Consider the following 20568-nt stretch of genomic DNA (forward strand, 5'->3'; position numbering starts at 1 on the left):
AAAAGCTAAGATATTATACACTTCAAATACTTAAATAAAAAAGTTAAATATTGCCATAACAGTATAAAGTGTTGCCATTAAAAAATTCCTTAGAAATCACCGGCTGTTGCGGCAATGACTGTAATGTTGGGACAGTGATATACTGTATTGTATCGATATGAATGTAACAGTATATTGTCTTTTTGAGTAATTATAAAAAATACATTTTGATTTTATTAATGAATAATTCACATTTTACACGCAGAGAATTCTGGGTTGGGTACAAGGCCAATGTAGCAAAGTATTGGTTCATGTTTAAAACATTTAAACATTTATTTGTAATAATTTTTTGGTTCATAATGTCTTTGGTGGTGCAATAAATGGTACAATTAATACCCAAGATATTTAATTTGTAATAAAGTACATCTAACATGAATTTATAACCTGGAGACATAAGAGTTCCTCTAATAGAGGAATCACTCATGTAACAGTCTTCATTCCCCGCACTTCAGGTTTATGGATGCTGTCAAAGATATGATAAAGAACTTGGACAGATAAGATGTGAGTAGCTTAACTAGAGCTCACTAGATCTGTTCCACAGAAAGCAGGTCACAGTTATAAAGGTGTTACCAAACGTCCGAAACAAGCTTCATCCGGTCTGCTGGAGAGCGATACCCCCTCTGAAAGAGGAGAAGAAACGGATTGGCAGATTTATTTCCGTCTGCACGTGTGTGTGTGTGTGTGTGTGTGTGTGTGTGTGTGTGTGGGAGGTGTCAGGGAGCATAAAAACGAAGAACGAGGCAGTGATGTCACTGCGGAAGCATTGCAATCTAATCCAGATCCAACGTACAGAACGATGGCTCTCACACTGAGAATGAGCTGTGAAACACACTGCATATGCATGAAGGTTGTCTTATTATTATTTTAAGCCTTCTTCAGCCTCTCTCTCTCTCTCTCTCTCTCTCTCTCTCTCTCACTCACACACATACACACACATTTTGTGTCAGGATGTAAGATCATACATACATGTCCTCAATACGTTATAAATATAGTCACTGTCACTCAAAAACCTTGTATCTTCAAAATGACAACCTTACAGAAGAACCTTCTTAACGTTCACGGAGGTCAGTGTAAAACGATTAGATTTGATGGTCATTCTTCAGCATTTCTACTGGTCCATTCATCATGAGACTGTGACACAACGTAAATAAATCAGCTGCCACGATTTTGTGTGACAGTGCCATGTAGTCTGTAAGAACACAACTTTTTCAGAGCACAGTTTAGCAGATTTTAATGCAGAGTTATTGTCTTTTACACTGATTTTATAGAATAGGAGTTAAATGTAGCATGCATTCATACTGTTTATTTTTTTTTATTAATATAAGTTAATACTAAATAGAAAATGTCTGCAATGCAATCTGCAGGAATATTGTGTATATTTTTGTGTAGAGCATTTTCTCACTTATTTACTCTTAGAATATTAGTAAAATGTCACAGAACTATACATGGAAAAAATAATATCTGCATAATTCCAGGATTCCTCTCTCAGTGCATTCCTAAAAACAACAGGTTATCACTTTAATTACATTTAAATATCGTATAATATCGTAATATAATGTAATGTAACTGCCTGTTACTTTTGAGTGGTTTTTGCACAGCACTATATGCAAGTATATGTAATAATTTCTGATGTCTGTGTGTATATGTGTGTGTGTACATATGTACATGTTTTATGTGTAATAGTAATAATAGCTAATAATAAGTAATAATAACTCGTATGCATTTATATGCTGATCAGCCATAACATTAGCACATAGCATTTGCCAAAACATTAATTATCTTTATCTACAGTGACCTCTATCAAGGGGTGGCTATTTCAGGCAGCAAGTAAACAGTAAGCAGGAAAAATGGGCAAGCGTAAGAACCCGAGACACTTTGACAAGAACCAAACTGTGAAACATCAGGCCGAAACATCTCCAAAACATTAGACAGGTGTGGAAGGGATTTTCTGATGTGCAGTGGTCAGTACCTACCAAAAGTGCTCCACAAAAGGACAACCAGTCAAAAGCTGACAGAGTCATGGACACCTAAGGCTCATTAGTGCGATCCATGGAGGCCCCACCTCACAACGCACAGGACTTAAAGGATCTGCTGCTCTCTTGGTGCCAGAGACCACAGGACACTTTCAGAGGTCTTGTGAAGGCCATGCCTCAAATGGTCACATTTGTTGTGGTGATCTGCTCAGTATTAATGTTATGGCTGATTGATTTACATTGTTGATTTACATTGACAATTTGTAAGTACCTAACCCTTAGCTTACTAACTAGCTAAGTACACACACGCGCGCGCACACACACACACACACACACACACACACACATGCACAAATGGTAATTTCTGCCACTAAGTAACCTCCCATAATCACCCCATTGTATATTCTTAGTGGCTGTTGACCTTTTTCTCCACCTCCATGACCAACACCAACTATACTGGTGCACCTTGCTCTTACACATGCTCTCTGAGAGTGTGTGTGTGTGTGTGTGTGAGTGTGTGTGCACGTGTGCGAGTGTGTGCGTGCACGCAGCAGCAGAGAGAAGAGCTAGTTCAGTTGGGAATGTGACTCTAGTTCCAGGAATAGCCGCGAGTCTGAACCCTGGAAACTCTGCGACAGAAATAGCATCACTGTGCTCCTCTCATCGCCTAGCAACAGGCTCCCCCACGTCCTCCATCAGTCATTTCAAACAACGGCTCTCTTTCTCTCTCTCTCTTTATGACTCCCTCGCTCTCTCTCTCCTTCCTTTCTTCCCTCCTTCGCTCTTCCTCCTTCAAGCAGCGGTGCTCCGTCCCTCTCTTACTTTCTTCTCCACAATGCCGAAAATTCCTTGCTTGTTTCTCAGAACTTTGTTCGCCTCGTATTCAGATGTTCTTGGTGTCAGCGCTTGCATAATGCTGCATTACAATCGGTGCTTCTTCTGCTTCGATACGGAGCCCACTGGAAGGCTTTGCTTTCTCCTCATTACAAAGTGAACAGTTTTCCAAGGACGTTTTCCAAGGGTTTTTTTTTTTCTTTTTTTAAGCACTGGTAGTTTGTAAAGTAGTAATGAGTCATACACGAGAGACGTCCCCAGAGCGTTTGATTCTTCAGAGTTACACTACAAGGCCATATGTTTGCGGAAACTCCTTCTAATAAATGCATTCTGCTACTGTAAGCTGCACCCATTGCTTGGAAACAAGTGTTAGTGAGGTCAGGATGCTGGATGAGCACTGCCCCACCTCATCATTGGGCATAGTGTCAATACGTTCATGTTTATCTGCTGTTCATTCTGTGTAGTTAAAGTACCTAAAGTAGGTAAAAACATTCATTAGGAGGAGTGTCCACAAACTTTTTGACATATAGTGTAACTGGTGGCTACTTTGAAAATGGCTTGCTGGTAGATAAGATACTGTGTGTTACATTACATGTAGATAACTTTAGCTTTGTAGGTCCACTGCATCTAATCAAACACCAAACATGACTTTGCTGATGTTCTACATTTTTCTGTAGGATGTTCAGCCACAGTTCAGCGTACCCCTCTGGAGTCTTAAGGGCATTTTCTTGATTTTTCCATAACATCTTAAAATCGCCTTTAACGACACTCCCATATAAAATAATTCCCCACATATTCAATTTTAAAATGTTCAAAACTATCAGCTCTCTCTACAGTGAGACTCCATGTGACCTGGGGCACTGTATGAAGAGGTAATTTGACCCTAAACCTGAAGCATTGAAGTCAGAGTCCAGATATTCTTCATATTTCTTGTGAAAACATGCCTTTACTCGTGTCAACGGATTGTTTTGGTGCTTGAGACTCTGGTAAACCTATTTCAGCTTCACAACATCAGCAGTGGAATGTATGAATCATATGGTGAATAAACAACGGGAGGCAGAAGACAAGTCCCTCGGTGTCCTTGGGTCAGTTTCACATAGAAACCAAGTCCAGCAATTAGAGATGAGGGGCAGTTGAGTGACACACAAATCCACCAGTTGGAAGATATAGAGACGAGTATATTGACCCGTCTTCACATCCTCGTAACTTCGAATGTATGTAACGTACATACATCTGGAAATGACATGCAGGGGAAAGGTCGGGCTCTACAGATTCAGGACATGTTTGAACCGTATTTTCTGTATCTGTGTACCATCACAAATATATTCAACATCAAGAACCATCGAATTCATAGCCTCTAGAGGGTTAAACTTTCAAGTATGCTAGTGTGTTAGATTAGCTTCTCAAGCTGATCTTCTGCAGGCTGCTCCTTTGGCCTCATGTGCATCGTCTTTCCAGCTTTACCCTCCTCAGAGTACTCATAGTGCTCCACTCCCACCACCCACACCTGCACCTGTTTACTGCTCTTCCTTCTGTTCCTTCTTTTCCTTCTTTCTTTCTTCACCCAGAGTGCTTGCCGCCTGTCTTCAGCACCTGAAAGGTGTGCCTGGTGCATCCCTCTCCTTTTCCTGTGTTTTCCAGCTTGAAGTGCCTTCATCATGGCCTCCTTGTGGGGTGCACTGATTATGGCCAGTTTGTGAAGATGCTTCCAGTTCAGACTACTTTACAGCTGAATCAGTTGATATTAGGGATGAGCAATATTGACAGTATATCTTGTTACAAAGAGTGTCATTAGTGCTATTTAATTCAAAATTCATCACAGCAAACCCTGTGAGAAGGTTATCTTCGCTTATTGGTCAGATCAGCCCAGATAGTGTACCCATGTGGGGCCTGTATGCCTATTTTAGAATGTTCTGTCCTCGGGTCCCATGCTGGCCCCACATATGAATGCCCATCAGGGTCAGTAATGGGACAAGAAGGGGTAAAACATAAGCCTCATCTGGGTTGTACACTGCACATGGAGCCTAGATGAGACCCATGTGAGATTAGGGTGGGCTATAAGTATTTGGGGAAGCCCAGTGGGAGTTTGTAGGAGCCCACTCCCACCTGGAACCCACCTAGCCCACGTTCCACCCATAGGTGTCTGGGGCGGAAGCAAGCAAGTAAATACAGGAAGAAGGCCCTGTGTTCTGGACTAGTGCATATTTCTGTGCAGTTTAACATGTAGCAACAGCAGAGACGGCGTAATTATCTGGCAAGATGCCAGGTTACACTATACAATTACACCTGACCGTTGGGTTGGATCGAGGTCAGATCACACTCTCGCCACAAATGAACTGCTCCCAAGCTCCAAGCCCACCTCCTCTCAGGGTCCTCATCCAAGTGTGATTACTGTATTCACACCTGCCCAAACAAATCACTTCAAGGCTGGAAATGAACCGGATTTAACCGGACTGCTTTAAGTGCAGGTGTGAAAACAACCTTTAACAGTAACTTTGCTTATTTTCTCTTTACTGATGCTCACATGTTGCGACCTTAACAAAAGACATGGGCTGATGCGTTGGCTAGGCCTTACAGGTGCACTCAAGTGCAGAAGTGCTAGCTCTTATTGTTTTATTTTACACTGGAAAGCAGATTGTTCACCATCAAAATAAATCAAATGGTTAAAAACCTGGCTGTTGATCAAGATTTTGTGTCTTGCCCAGTTTCCATCCTGTACAATATTTGTTCTGGAAGGTCTTGATCCTGGCCATTTTCAGATGCTCACCTCTTGTTTTCTTGAATCCGAACCTCAGTGATGGACCTGTTTGCGGGTCGTCAGCTGGAGTTAGCTTCTTGAAGTTGCCAAGTTGCAGTTGCAACTATTGTTTGTTTGTTTGTTTGTTTGTTTACACCTAATGGAATGATTCACCACTCTCACTTTTTCTCCCTCTCTCCATCCTTTCAGAAGAGGAAGTCGAGCTCCACCGTTCAGTACATGGTGAGATCATCGCTCCATTTGTTTTTCTTTATCCTTTATCTTCTTCCAACTTCCCACATCTGTCTCCGTAGTGCAGACACCAGCCTATCACAACCCACCTGCCCTTGAATTCTTCTACACTTTCCATCCTCCCTTACTTTCTCGACTGTTCTGCGGCTGAAGAGATGACGGTACACACGCTGCACAGCTCGTTCCTGCTTACTGCCATGAGCACAGCTGGATTTCCAGCTGGATTTCCCACTTTTTTCTTCTGCATGTGTATGGTCTAAGCCTTTATCTGTCAGGAACACTTTAGTAGCCTTCTCCTTCTGTATCCCACTGTTTCTCTGTGCTATGAGTAAGAAGCAAGCTCACAGCTGTTCAGAAGTGAAGCACTTTGCTGGTTCGTTTCTTCACTTAGCTGAGCATTTAAGCTTTGCTGGTTCAGACTGGATTCATCGCTTAATTCTTCTGAAGTGGAGAGTCAGTTGCACTCGGCTTTCTTCTCACTTGAATGCGGTTTGCTGTACGAGTGGCTTTCTAAGTTCTTTTGTAAGAAGTGTTTTTTGTTTTCTTGATGACCTGATCTAATGTTCTGGCTAATTGGGTAGCAGGTGTGTGTGTGCACACATAAACTGGTGTGTAGAGGTCTTGGGCCCTCAGAGGAAATGAGAAAACTTAAAGCTGTTTATCTGGACAGTAAGTCTGGGTAGTAAGTTCATTTATTCTAGAAGCTTTTGAGAAGTGAGCGAACCCATGCTGCTTTGACATCAGCGGCTGGAGTCTAGGAGAGCACAATTGGCCACGCTCTCTCTGGGGTGGAGAGACAGCGATGTTGGCGTCACTTAGCTGGTGCGGTGGAGCTGTGGACCCGGGTCTTTCCTTTGAGCGTGTCGGTTGCCTGGTGGCTGGCTCCACATGTACCAGGGACATGTGTATGGTCCTTACCTTCCTAGTTTCGGGAGCATTGCTAGTGCTAGGGGGAGTTACGAAGTGGTGGGTTAATTGGCAGTATAAAATTCAACAAAGATTTTTAATGTATAAATAGTAAATGTGTGACTATCTTATAAAACAAGCTTATTTACCACCCTGTTATTTTGCCTCACTATAAAAACGTCCTGATTTTCTTTTTGTTACAGAGAACTTGTGACCAAAAACGCTAAGCTCTGCTTTTATTAGCTGGTTTACATAACCAACGACAGAACAGAGACACATATTATAGCATAGCTTTAACACTGTAACCTAAAAAAACACTGTACGCAGGTAGTGTTGCTGTGCTCTTATGCGCGATTGTGTGCTGTTAACAAGCTGAAAAGACAAGCTGTAGCCGGTTCACTTTTAGCCTTGCCCACACTCACTTCCCTGGCTTTCTCAAGTCACATCCCTTCTGATGTGAGTTTAGCTCCAGTTTGCTCAGTTGAGGTAGTCCAGTTTGTTTTAGAGAGAGCGGGCGATGGAAATAGAGATGGTAAACGGTTAGGGATGTAAATAACATAACACAACTATGCATAACTCATAACTCTCAGCTCTGTCTTGGTTCCGCTAGATTTGCTTTTAACCGATAATACAGCACTGTGTGAGGTTCCCGGTTTAACACATCCATGTACTGAGCACTCAGTATTGAACTGTGCCAAGATCTTCTAGGGCCCTTTAACACAGCAGGCAGTTACTTTATGAACAGCAGTCTGTCTAGATAAATAGTTTCGAACCATTTTCTTGGCTGTCCCAAGACTTCCGCAGTATAATGTGCGTTGAACAGCTGCATTATTGTCTGTTGGTGTAGTGAATGAGGTATTAACTGTGCGTATTGTCTGCTAAGTCCAGCTGTGTTTGTGCAAGACCTTCAGCTCATTCTTCATCTGTTTGTCCGTCCACCTCCACTCTGTCCGTTCCTGCTGCTGTTTTTTTTTTTTCTTCTTTTATTATGTTTTCTCCTTACCAGTGACCCCCTCAGCTGGGGAAAGACAGAAAGCTGGGTTCTGCTAAGCTCCGGTGCTCGCTCGTTAGCGGTTTAGAGCCGGCAGAAGCCCAAACGAGCCAGCTCATTTGTGATGTCATTAGTTTCTTTCTTTCTGTCCGTGTGTGTGTGTCTGTGTGTGTGTGTGTGTGTGGTGAATGTGGGCTGTGCTGTAGCTGTGTAGTCCTAACACTTGTCCTTGGCATCTTCAGCCCCTTTCTTGCTGCCTAATGATGACCCTGCTTTAAATGAATGCAAACAGCCAGGCCATGAGGAAAGGGGATTGTAAGGTTCTAATGGCCAAATGTCTGTCTGACCGATGAACGAGTCAGATTTGCAGGTTTATGTGGACCACCGTGATTGTGAACAGCATCAGAATGGGATTAGTTATGCACTTATTATGGATAATTAGCCTAATGGAATAGATGTATGAAACATAATTGGCAAGAGAAGCATGATTATGGACAAGTGGTTTGTTTTTGCTGACCTCTCTTCCCTCCAGCTCAGAAGAACATGTTAAACATTTTGAACATTTTGTCGTTATCATATCATTTGAATAATTATACACTACATGTCCAAATGTTTATAGACACCCCTTCTTATGAATGCATTCAGCTACTTTAAGTTGTGCTCATTGCTGGCATGTGCAAGTGTTTGTGTGAGAGCAAGAGCGAGAGAGAGAGAGAGAGAGAGAGAGCCTGACCGTGTGCATGTTTATTGCATGCTGATCTTTTCTTCCATCTCTTTTAACCTGGTTCCTCTTTTACCCTGTGTGTGTTGTTTCCCTGCACAGCCCCAACAGACCAACAGCACCAAAAACAGCATAGTCACGAGCCCCAAAGGAAACCTCCCCTCTCCTGCACTGGTATTTACCTCTCTAATCCCTCCTTCCTCCTCTATCACTCCCTTCCTTCACCTCTCCTCTCCCTCTCCTTCCCTCTTCTTTCTTTCCTGTTTGTGTCTGTACCCCTCAGCCTGGTTGGGTGATGGCTAACTGTCGGTTCCTTTGTTGTGTGAGCTCTTTTAACACGGAGTGTGTGAGGTTTCAGCAAGAGAGCCGTACTCTCTTGTATTGTTTTATTTGTTTTATTGATTACTTCTTTTATGATAATCACAGAGCTTTAATGGGTTTCGCAAATGAGATTTACACCCGTTTCTCTTAACTCTGAATGTACGTAGCTTCTTTGAATAACACTGGAGCTGTAAGGCTAATATCCGCATGTTTTAACTTGGCACACGCTTTCCACAAATTACATTTTTTACAAGGTTTGGACCAAATTCTGGCTGCACAATGGCTCCTACTGCTATTTTAAGCAATGTTGTGTTATTTTAAAGCAATTTTATGTGAGAATTTGTACTTTTAGTACTCTCTCTTGGGCTCCCCTACAGGTGAGGAGTGTAATTCACTTTTACTCCACTGCTGTAAATACAATTCAGGGTTTGAGCTTCCTCTCATGGACAGCTGTAAACGTGCATCTGTTGGCAAGCTGAACAATACAGAAGCGCCATCTGTGGGTAATGAAGCATGTGGGCTGAGGCATTAGAGTAATCTTACAGGATTTTACACTCATGACTGATCTGGCAAGAGTTACATATGCAGTAGTAGCGTTTCGGCCCGGAGCAGCAGTGACGGAGATGCCGTTCTCCCTGTTACAGTCTGTGGAGCGTCAATGTGATTGAAGTAGAGTTGAGCAGTATGACAATATTTTATCATATCGTGATAAATTTTATCATCATGGTACACAATATGCTTTTATGCACGAGTGTATCATGGATATCAGCAGTGCTTAAAGAGCACGGATTAACTGCATGTTCCATTACAAAGAGTGTAAGCAGTCTTATTTGATTCAATGGAGTGCAGCATATTTTGAGTAAAAATCACAGTACTCAGTATGGTAGAGTATTTGCAAAGCAGTAAAACTTTACACTGTTTCATTTTGTCTCCATTACAGAATATTGTGATAATTCCTAAATCGTATATCATAAAAAAAGGCTTTAAATATCGGAATACAAATATTTTCTATATCGCCCAGCTCTATTCTGAAGCTGCTGTTTTAAGGCACAGTTCTTAACCGAATGTCATACAGTGTCAGAAATTGCATAGGCAAGTCTGTGGGAGATTAGATAGATTAGCCATAACATGTGAAGTTAGAAAAAAACATAGGTTATCCTTAAGTACAGTCGCATCTATCAACAGGTGGACATATTAGGCAGAAAGTGAACAGTCAGTTCTTAAGGGTGATGTGGTGTTAAAAGCAGGAACAATGGGCAAGCATAAATATCTGAGCCACTTTGAGCTTTGAACTAAGAGCCAGACTGTGATGGCTAGACGACTGTGTCAGAACATCTCCAAAACATCAGGTAAGCAGGTCTTATAGGTTTTTTCTGGGTTGCAGTGGTCAGTATCTATCAAAGGCGATCCAGAAAAGGACTACCGGTGAATCGGTGACGTGGTCAGGGGCACCTAAGTCTCACTGATGCAATCCATGGAGGCCACACCCTTACAACTTACAGTGCTTAAAGGATCTGCTGCTGACGTTAGTCTTGGTGCCAGATGCCACAGGACACCTCCAGAGGTCTTGAGGAGTTCCTGCCTCGAATGGTCAGATCTGATATGCCTGATGCTCAGTATTAGGCCGGTGGTGCTAATGTTGTTGTGATCGGTCTAGACAGGTGGATCTATAGAGGCGTGCAGTTTGCACAAGAGAGTACAAGCTTCCTCTCTATAAGTAGAAAAGACATATTAGTATTAATAGGTTCAGTTTCAGGCTCTGTCCTGAAATAGAATACTCACACTGAGGTGATGGTGGTCTGTTTCTTCCTCTGTGGTAGTGGAGTGTTTAAGGAGTATAATAGCCTGCTTTTAGATAAGCTTAACTGAAGAACAGCTTTAAACATGGTGTTGGTGTGGGCTAATAATCACGGTTTTAATATTGTAATACCAGTGCTTTTGGAATGACCATAAAATCGTATATATTCAATTTTCTGATGTTCCTTTAACTGCTGGCAGAACCGTGGTGTAGTTTTGCAGAGAAGATCAGCTCTTTGAGAATAAACAGAATCCACCAGTTATCCCGGAGGAATCAGGGCTTGCTTGGGGGCGGTCTCTAGAGGCGGGTAACCTTTAGACACATGCTTTCATTATGGTTGCAGTGCAGCTCTTTTCCTCATTCCCACGTGGGCTGGTGTTTACTGACACAACCGCGAATGCAGCGTTCTGTTTTTCACATATTGGGCATATTAAAGTTTTAGGTGATGTGAAATTGTTTTGAATTGTGAGACATGATCTGGAAGAGGATCTGGAAGGATGTCAGGTGGGTTGCTTTAGTGCTTGGGTGCTGTTTTGGGGTAGTTTAAGTGTGAAGGTGTGGTGATAGCCTGGATTAATGGAGTGAAATGTTTGAGGGTGATCACTGAGCCTATCACAAGTGAACACACACCCACACACACACACCCACACACATAGTTGTTAAGGGTTTGAAGACAGACTCCGAGTTCTCAGAGAGTGAACTCTGCCTGGAAAAATGACTGGCACTCCAACATATACTGCCACCACAACACGTGGCGCAATATATCAGCATATTTTTAGGATCCCTCATAGCTGCCCTTTAATGCTGTGTGAGTGTGTTTGTGTGTGTGTGTGAGTGTGTGCAGGCACTTCTCCACTTGCTTGATGGTGCAGATATAGTTACCCAACCTTGACAGAAGAGGGGAGGTGATTATGGTCAATAAGGAACCCTGTCTTTAGTATGTTGTTTCCTACAGCTTCCCCGGGAGCCTCATTATTGGCTGTTGCAGGGAATAATTTGATGAATGTTTTACTCAGTCAAGCTGTTAAAGTGTAATAGTGGCAGAATCAGTAGTTGACACAGTGCATTTGACACATTATAAATGATGAAAAATGATTTAAAAATATAATAAAAAAGAGAACTAAAATTAATAAAAAGCCAGAGGGCAGGTGTTTCACATAACTTATATTATAATTATTGTTATTATTATTATTATTATTGTTATTATTATTATTATTATTATTATTATTATTATTATATTAAATATTATATTATAAGTGATTGTGGTAACTCACTGATATAACTCACTGGATATTGCAACAGGCCCAGCATTTTGATATTGTCACAAAATGTGTGTGTGTGTGTGTGTGTGTGTGTGTGTGTGTGTATATATGTGTGTATATATATATATATATATAGGGATAAAATGCATTTTGGTCAGCCGATCTTTTTGGTCAACAGTTAGTACACAGAAATATATTAGTATATATCAGCATACCACTTCTACAGATTAATTATAGAGCCTGAGTTTATAGTTATACTGTACAGATATCAGTATATCAGCATACCACTTCTACAGATTCATTATAGAGCCTGAGTTTATAGTTATACTGTACAGATATCAGTATATCAGCATACCACTTCTACAGATTCATTATAGAGCCTGAGTTTATAGTTATACTGTACAGATATCAGTATATCATTTCTACAGATTAATTATAGAGCCTGAGTTTATAGTTATACTGTACAGATATCAGTATATCATTTCTACAGATTAATTATAGAGCCTGAGTTTATAGTTATACTGTACAGATATCAGTATATCAGCATACCACTTCTACAGATTCATTATAGAGCCTGAGTTTATAGTTATACTGTACAGATATCAGTATATCAGCATACCACTTCTACAGATTCATTATAGAGCCTGAGTTTATAGTTATACTGTACAGATATCAGTATATCATTTCTACAGATTAATTATAGAGCCTGAGTTTATAGTTATACTGTACAGAGATATCAGTATATCAGCATACCACTTCCACAGATTCATTATAGAGCTTGAGCTATAAGTTATACTGTACAGATATCAGTATATCATTTCTACAGATTAATTATAGAGCATGAGTTTATAGTTATACTGTACAGATATCAGTATATCATTTCTACAGATTAATTATAGAGCCTGAGTTTATAGTTATACTGTACAGATATATCTGTATACTACTCCTACAGATTAGAGTTATAAAGCTCGAGTTAGGTTATATTCTACGGACATATCAATATACCATTCCTACAGATTAGAGTTTTAGAGCTTGAGTTTAGAGAGTTATACTGTACAGATATCAGTATATCTGTATATCACTCCTACAGATTTATTGTAAAGTCAAATTCAGTTAAACTGTACAGATATATCTGTTTACCACTTATACAGATTAGAGTTATAGAGCCTGAATTTCTAGAGTGTACTGTACATATATATGTATATATATATATTGCCACAGCAACTACACATACAAACACATAGCCATTTGTTTCCTGCATAATTTGTACTTCTGTAAGTCCCAAAGTGATAGCCTTACTGAGATAACAGCCATAATCAGATAAAAAGAAGCAAACTAACCAGTTTTGTACTGAGTGAACGTATTGATAAGAGCAAGTATGATGGTGTTGTGCTGACAGACTTGTGTACATTTCACAATGTACCAGAGCTTGACCTGCTGTTGATGGGCTTCAATTCAGATGTTGGGAAGAAGAACAGAAGCTTGCTGGTGGAATGAAAGGGTCAAACCTACTGGGGGTTGGGGGTGCTGGGGGTTCTGAATGGTATAGGATATGACCGCTGCTCCGTGCTGTACAGCAACCATATACCTCTGAAGATGTGCCATCATTTTGAGGTTCTCCATTATCATCCTGGAAGCAAGCTGGTTTTGGCTGTGGGAGAAATTAACAGCACGGTCAAAACCATCCCATTGTATGACCTCATGAATGAGTTCTGAAGCAGATGCAATCGGCTCTGCAAGGTGCCTCTGCAAGGTGTTTGGGGTGTTCTTTCCATGCGGATTTCCTCCAGGTGCTCTGGTTTCCTCCCACCTCCCAAAAAAGAAATGCTACAATGTCCCTAGGTGTGAGTGTGCAAGTGCATGCTTGTGCGTGGTACCCTGTCATGGACTGGTCCTGGCCCTGTCCAGGCCTTGTTCCTGCTTTGCGCTAGGCTTTCTGGCTAGGCTCTGGACCCACCTTTACACTGACTTGGATAAGAAGATGGATGAATGTTGATTGATTTGATTGGATTGTAAAAAGAGGGTGTTTGAAACATTGAGTCAGAGCTGAGGGTTTAGAGATGTTGCATTAGAACCTGTACTGGACAAGGGTGACACATTATATGGTGGTACAGGAGGAGTTTGTGGTGTTCCCTGCCGCTGGAACTCAGTGACCTGACCTAAGAAAAGGTCTAGAGGTGTCTAAAAGTTCCTGAACTTCAGTCAAATGTTATGGAGAAATAAGGACAGTGTCTTTTGAAGACACAAGCCAATGGATTGGGCTTAATACAATAGGAGCATAAACATGGACAAGAGATTTAAATCTTTTTGGGCAATGTTAAAAGCTCTCAGAGGTCTGTTAGGCCTGCAGCTCCTGGTCAGACTGTCATTACTGCTGATCATCCTGCTGGTTTCCAGGAGAGTTCGCCAGTATTTATGGCATCTCTGTACAAATGCATACAGTCGCTTCATGTGCGAGTGCAGTGTGGATTAGCTGTTGATCAGTGCTGCTTATTTTTAGTAAGCATCACAACCCCACCACCCCACCACCCACCCCCAACTTTCTCACCCCCCCCAGGTATCCCATCATCATAGCCCAGACTCGCGCTGCTGCCGCCGGTTGCCCATGGCGACTGTTGTCATGGCAATCACAACATCGTAATGCAGAAGACAGCTAATTGCTGATTGGTCGCTGGAGAAATGTCACTTCCTGGGGCTGAGGGGTGCCAGAGTGAGGGAACAGTAGGGGGGTGTTTCTGAAGAATGTCTGGCTGACACAGACCTGCAGAGAAAACGAGCATGAAGATGAGATCTGAAGCTGCTGATGAAGGCATGACTGCAGGGCTATTGCTCAACATTTGGAGGCACTGATGTCCCACACGCCTCGATTACTTTGTACAAATCAGATTTAAACTTAAAGGGCTTGACAACCGATTGACACCATGTTAAAATGCACTACATGTCCAAATATTTGTGGACACCTTTTCTAATAAATGCGTTCAGCTACTTTAAGTTGCACCCATTGCTTGCACAGATGCAAATGCGCACACACATCTTGTCTGGTCCCTGTATAGAAATATTGCCAATAGAATAAGACTCCTCTATTAAGCACCATGCCTAATGTCAAGCTAGAGGTGTATGAAGCCCCCCAGCATTGAGCTGTGGAGCAGTGGAGCTGTCTTCCCTAGAATGATGGTGCTCTGTCCAATACTTTTGGGATGAGGATAAGGAGTTGGGGCTGAGGTCTGGTGGTGATCGTCCAACATCCTGACCTCACTAACGCTCTTGTTGCTGAATGCTAAAAGGTTCAAACTCTTAGTATTCAGGTGGGCAATAGAGGACCAGTCATCGTTACTGTAAACAGGATAGGGTTAAACGTGTTAACAGTAGAGGAGGGTGTGCTGCTTTACCTGTTGAATAGGTGAAAAAGGAAAACTCAAAAGAAGGTGTGTAGTGTACATTTGGGACACAGCCGTAGTGTATTTAGTTTGGGAGTCAGTAGGCAAATACAGTCTCTTATACAAGCAGTAGAGTCTGCTAGGTTGTGTATATAGATAAATGAATGTCTAATTAATATGAGCAAATAAATACTACATACTCACAGAACCCCCGATGGCTTGGTAAGGCCATAAGGGAGTGCTTACTCTGCCTATAGCGAGACACGGGCCTGCATGCCCACATAAGCAAATAAGCATCATTATATCCCCCCTCCGGTTCAGAGAGGAGCGGTTCAGAGAGGAGCAGCAGGTCTTTTGTTAGTGTGTAAACCGCTGTTGTGTCTCCAGTGCCTTCATTGTTGTTGGGTTTGTTTGTTTGTTTGTTTATTTATTTATTTTATTTGGTGGCTTGGCAATATTCAACACCCATCCACCCCCACAATGCTCTTTTACAGCTTCTCTCTCTCGTGCTCCAGTCCCCCCCCCCCCCCCCCCCCCGTATCCACTCCTCTTTCTTTTGGTTACCTGTTCTCTCTTTGGGTGCATCCATTACACTCTCACTCACTCTCTCTCACTCTCTCTCTCTCTCTCTCTCTGTGTGTGTGTGTGTGTGTGTGTGTGTGTATGTGTGTGTGTGTGTGTGTGTGTGTGTGTGTGTGTCTCTCTCTCTCTCTGTCTGCCTCTCTCTCTCTCTCTCTCTCTGTCTGCCTCTCTCTCTCTCTCTCTCTCTCTCTCTGTCTGCCTCTCTCTCTCTCTCTCTCTCTCTGTCTGCCTCTCTCTCTCTCTCTCTCTCTCTCTCTCTGTCTGCCTCTCTCTCTCTCTCTCTCTGTCTGCCTCTCTCTCTCAATCTCTCTCTCTCTGTCTCTCTCTCTCTCTCTGTCTCTCTGTGTCTGTTCTTTATCTCTCTCTCTCTCTCTGTCTCTCTCTCTCTGTCTCTCTTTCTCTGTCTGCCTCTCTCTCTCTCTCTCTCTCTCTCTCTCTCTCTCTCTCTGTCTGCCTCTCTCTCTCTCTCTCTCTCTGTCTGCCTCTCTCTCTCTCTCTCTCTCTTTCTCTCTGTCTGCCTCTCTCTCTCTCTCTCTCTCTCTCTCTGTCTCTCTCTCTCTCTCTCTGTGTGTGTCTGTTCTTTCTCTTTCTGTCCTTTGGCTTTGGCTTTCCTTTTTCTCACTTTTTCACACTCTTCTCTATCTCACCCTGTCTCTCTCCCATCTCTCTCACTTCACACTCTTTCCCATTCTTTCTCTTTTCCTCTCCTTGTTTCTCACTCTTTTATTTCTCTTCTTCTCTTCTCTTTTTTTGTCCCTAATTTCTGCTGTTCTTGTCTTCATCATCCTGTTTATTTCCTCTTTTCCACCCCTCCGTCTCTTCCTGTGTTGCTGTAGGAAGCTCAGAGCACTGTTATCCATAATCCAGTGGATGGGATTAAGGTACCCCCTATACACACACACACACACACACACACACATAGACACAGCCCCTCTTCCCTCTTTTTTTCTCTGTTTGATCTGCATCCCCACAATGCATCAGATTCGGTGTGTCCACAAACTTTGACGTCATGTGAACGGAGAGTGTGTGACCTGAGGGATGTGTGTGTGCGCTGTGAACCGAAGTGAACAGCTCTTTTTGGTGTGGGGTTGTAGTCTGCTCTGCTGTGGCTGTGTGTGTTTGGTAGAAGATGCTGCTGCTCATGTTAGCATGGGTTTGAGTTAACATATTAGCATAACATTAGCATAATCATAGAGCAATGTTTTTGCCTTTACTTCTGTTCAGCAAACCTCTACTGACATGATTTTATGCTGAAAGTAGATGATACTTCCTTTCAGGCTAGCATACATTTGATTTGTTAGCATGGGCAAAACTATTGGGACACCAGTTCATTCATAGTTTCTTCTGAAATCAAAGGTATTAAAAAAGTTGATCCTGCTTTTGTGGGAGTAACTGTCTCTGCTGTCCAGGGAAGAAGGCTTTTAACTAGATTTTGCACTGTTCCTGTGAGGATTTGATTGTATTTAGCAACAACAGGTCAGGATATTGGAGGATCACCACCCCAACTCATCCCCAACTCCCCAACTCATCCCATGTCCATGTAATGTATCATGTAGAACAGTGTTCACCTTAAATAAAACACTGTAACACTGCAGTCTCAACGTGTGTGTGTTTGCGAGATAAGTAGACGAGAGGCTCTTAAGTGATTCTTTGAATGGAGGAAGCAGGGCCGTGTACACAAGGTGTGGGATGTGTCAGGCGAGGAGCAACAGTTGGCAGGAATAAGTATCAGCATTACAGCATGGCATCTTGTTGCGGTGTGTGTGTGTCTGCATTCTGATCGAGTGCACTGTATGAAGTGGGGCCATCTTGTGGTAACGTCTGGAAATGCAGAGCATCAAAGCGGGCTGATTACGCTGCATTGCGTCCCTTACATTTGAAGCTCCCCATAATTGAAAGCTGAATTCATAAATTCTCCATTTCAAACACAGCAGGAGGTTTGATGAGGGCTAATCTTCTGTCCTGAAGTGGCTCACTGCTTTTGGATGCAGAAGAACAGTTTGGATCAGTGAACGGTGACGTAAGGGAACAAGCGTCATATGTGGCGAGTCCTAAAACAGTTTGGTTCATGTCTGAAATGTAAATGGCAAGAAAAAACACGAGCACAGACCAGCATGAACAGGTCTGATAAACATAAGACAGGAACAGGTCTTACTTGAGTATATAAGGTCTTACCTGAGGGTATATGGTCTTACTTGAGGGCATAAGTTTTTTCTTGAGGGTATAAGTTTTTTCTTGAGGGTATATGGTCTTTCTTGAGGGTATATGGTCTTTCTTGAGGGGGTATATGATCTTTCTTGAGGGTATATGATCTTTCTTGAGGGTATATGGTCTTTCTTGAGGGGGTATATGGTCTTTCTTGAGGGTATAAGGTCTTACTTGAGGGTATATGGTCTTACTTGAGGGTATAAGGTCTTACTTGAGGGGGTATATGGTCTTTCTTGAGGGTATATGGTATTACTTGAGGGTATATGGTCTTACTTGAGGATATAAGGTCTTACCTGAGGGTATATGGTCTTTCTTGAGGGGGTATATGGTCTTTTTTGAGGGTATAAGGTCTTACCTGAGGATATGAGGAATACTTGAATAAACCTTACGGTTTACACATTGGAAGACTTGTGCTGTGGCAGTTTTACCTTTTTAATGATTTCTGCCACTGAATGTTTGGAACACTATGTCCAAATGTTTATGGACACCCATTCAAGTGAATGCATTAAGCTACTTTATGTTGTACCCATTGCTCATACACAAGATATGCAAGGTTACATCCACAGACACACACACAGCATGTCTAGTCCCTGTAGAGACGTATTGCCAAAGAATGGCACTCTCTGGAGAAGATACGAGTGAGAGGGGAATAAAGCCCTCCTGACCTCACTGATGTTCTTGTAATCGCTGAATGCAATCAAATCCTCACAGCAGTGCTTCAAAATCTAGAAGAAAGGGATTCCCTGGACAGTTGAGACAGTTACGCCAACAAAAGCAGGATAAGTTTGTTTGATTTTTTTAAGGAATCGTGAACAAGCAGGTCTCCCTGTACTTTTGTCCATATAGTGTACTTTAAAATAAATAATAAAACTTGTCTGTACAGAATCCAAAACGTGTACCTTAACGTTAAGAAGAAACTGTTCTGAATGGTTATGCAAAAACCTCAGAGGAACAGGTCTAATGAGTCAGAAGCTGGTAGGTCTTATTTATTACAGTCCACAGATAATTACACTTATTCTGTGTTTACATTACGACTGCAAACTGGCCATTCCATGTGATTCAATGGGGAGTGTTTGAAAACTACAGTCAGTCACTACAGCAGTCAGGGGCAGCTTTGCATGCCACCATCTGTCACATATTGCTATGATGGCCAAGCTGTGATGACTAGATGACTGGGTCAGAGCATCTCCAACACAGCAGGTCTTGTGGGGTTTTTCTGGTAAACAGTGGTCAGTACCTACCAAAAGTGATTTGAGAAATGACATCCAGTAAACTGACAAAAGGGTCATTGGCTACTGTAGTCGACGATGTGCAGTTATGCATAGACTTTTACAGAGTGACCAAGACATTGACTTTTTGAAAATGGCCTCTGTCACATACTGTGGTAAGCTGGTACGCAGTCCCATGGACTGTTCTCACTGGATCCTCTGAATTATGAGGTCCCGAAAGAGTCGAAAGACACATCTAAGCTAATGCTGCTGCGCAGAGACTGGCAGCCTCTTAGAAAACTGCACAAACTGGATTTGATTATTGTATACCACATTAGTCCATCAATATGACCAGCCTGGTCAAGCACCTTGGTCACACTGATAGACCGGCTAAACCACCAAACTCCGATTGGAACTGGCCAAGAGCAAAGCTGTTAAACCAGCTTACCCATCTTGCTTACCAGCATAGAGTATGTTTTTGCATGGATGAGCATCTTTTAAACCACATTGACCATCAGGAACCCGCTAAGATCTTCTAAAACCAATCACCAGCGGAAGCTGGTATTAAGCTGAGATTTTCAGCAGGGGAAGTAATATAGCTTATGATGCAATGAAACACACTAGAGCTTTCTCTTCTCACCTTGCTTTGATGAGTCCTACAGGTTGACCTTCATGCTGAATGTTACCAGACTGAAGTGATGTTCACCTCTTTTAATACTTTTGTGGTCCTCCTTGAAAAAGGATGACAAACCACAAAGGGATATGACCGCTGAAGCCCACCTTACTTAGAACTGATTCGCAGTAGCATTAGCTTGCATGTATTAACCTAGAAATGTGGGAACGATGTTCAACGACCTCGTGGATCCAGTGATGTACAGGATATTTACTATAGACTATAGAATGGCACACAACTTGACATGGTGAGCAAAGGCTAGCTCATCTGGAAGAGATGCTGTAGCGCAAAACACTACAGTAAAAGTTAATACTGTGGAGTCCATACCTGAAGTGGTAAAAGCTGCACCGTTCTAGGCATTTGGTTGTAATGCTATGACTAGCTTGCAAGAAAGGAGCCACACCTCCAAAAGCAGCACCTTAAAACGTAGCTTAAGTTCGTTGAGCGATGAGTCCTGTCCTGAGTATGTGGACTGTATTGGAAAATCAAGCCCATGCCAGAAATCCACCAAGATTGGTTGAACTCCCCAACCACTTCTACCAACTAGTGGCCAAAGATCCAACCAGAGTTGTGCTCAATGCTTCTTGATGACTATATGAAGCAGATTTTTGAGTTGAAAGGACCTAACAGTCATAATAATCAGACCACTAGACCATTATAATACACCATTGTAATCGATAGTGACA

General features: G+C 42.2%; 1 protein-coding gene across 12 annotated transcripts in view; it reads left to right on the forward strand.

The window, feature by feature from the left end:
- The window catches only part of camk2b1 (calcium/calmodulin-dependent protein kinase (CaM kinase) II beta 1), an 84825-nt gene that overhangs the window by 51686 nt on the left and 12571 nt on the right, over positions 1–20568 (forward strand). For 5 of the 12 annotated variants that reach the window (XM_072664371.1, XM_072664377.1, XM_072664370.1 and 2 more), the window contains 2 exons: positions 5794–5826; positions 8556–8627. In XM_072664371.1, coding sequence (XP_072520472.1) covers positions 5794–5826; positions 8556–8627 — 105 coding nt within the window. Of the gene's footprint in view, positions 1–5793; positions 5827–8555; positions 8628–16629; positions 16675–20568 lie in introns of all 12 variants that reach the window. The other 7 variants (XM_072664379.1, XM_072664373.1, XM_072664374.1 and 4 more) reach the window with 3 other exon arrangements.

Source organism: Salminus brasiliensis, chromosome 20, assembly GCF_030463535.1.
Source record: "Salminus brasiliensis chromosome 20, fSalBra1.hap2, whole genome shotgun sequence".
Classification (NCBI taxonomy): domain Eukaryota; kingdom Metazoa; phylum Chordata; class Actinopteri; order Characiformes; family Bryconidae; genus Salminus; species Salminus brasiliensis.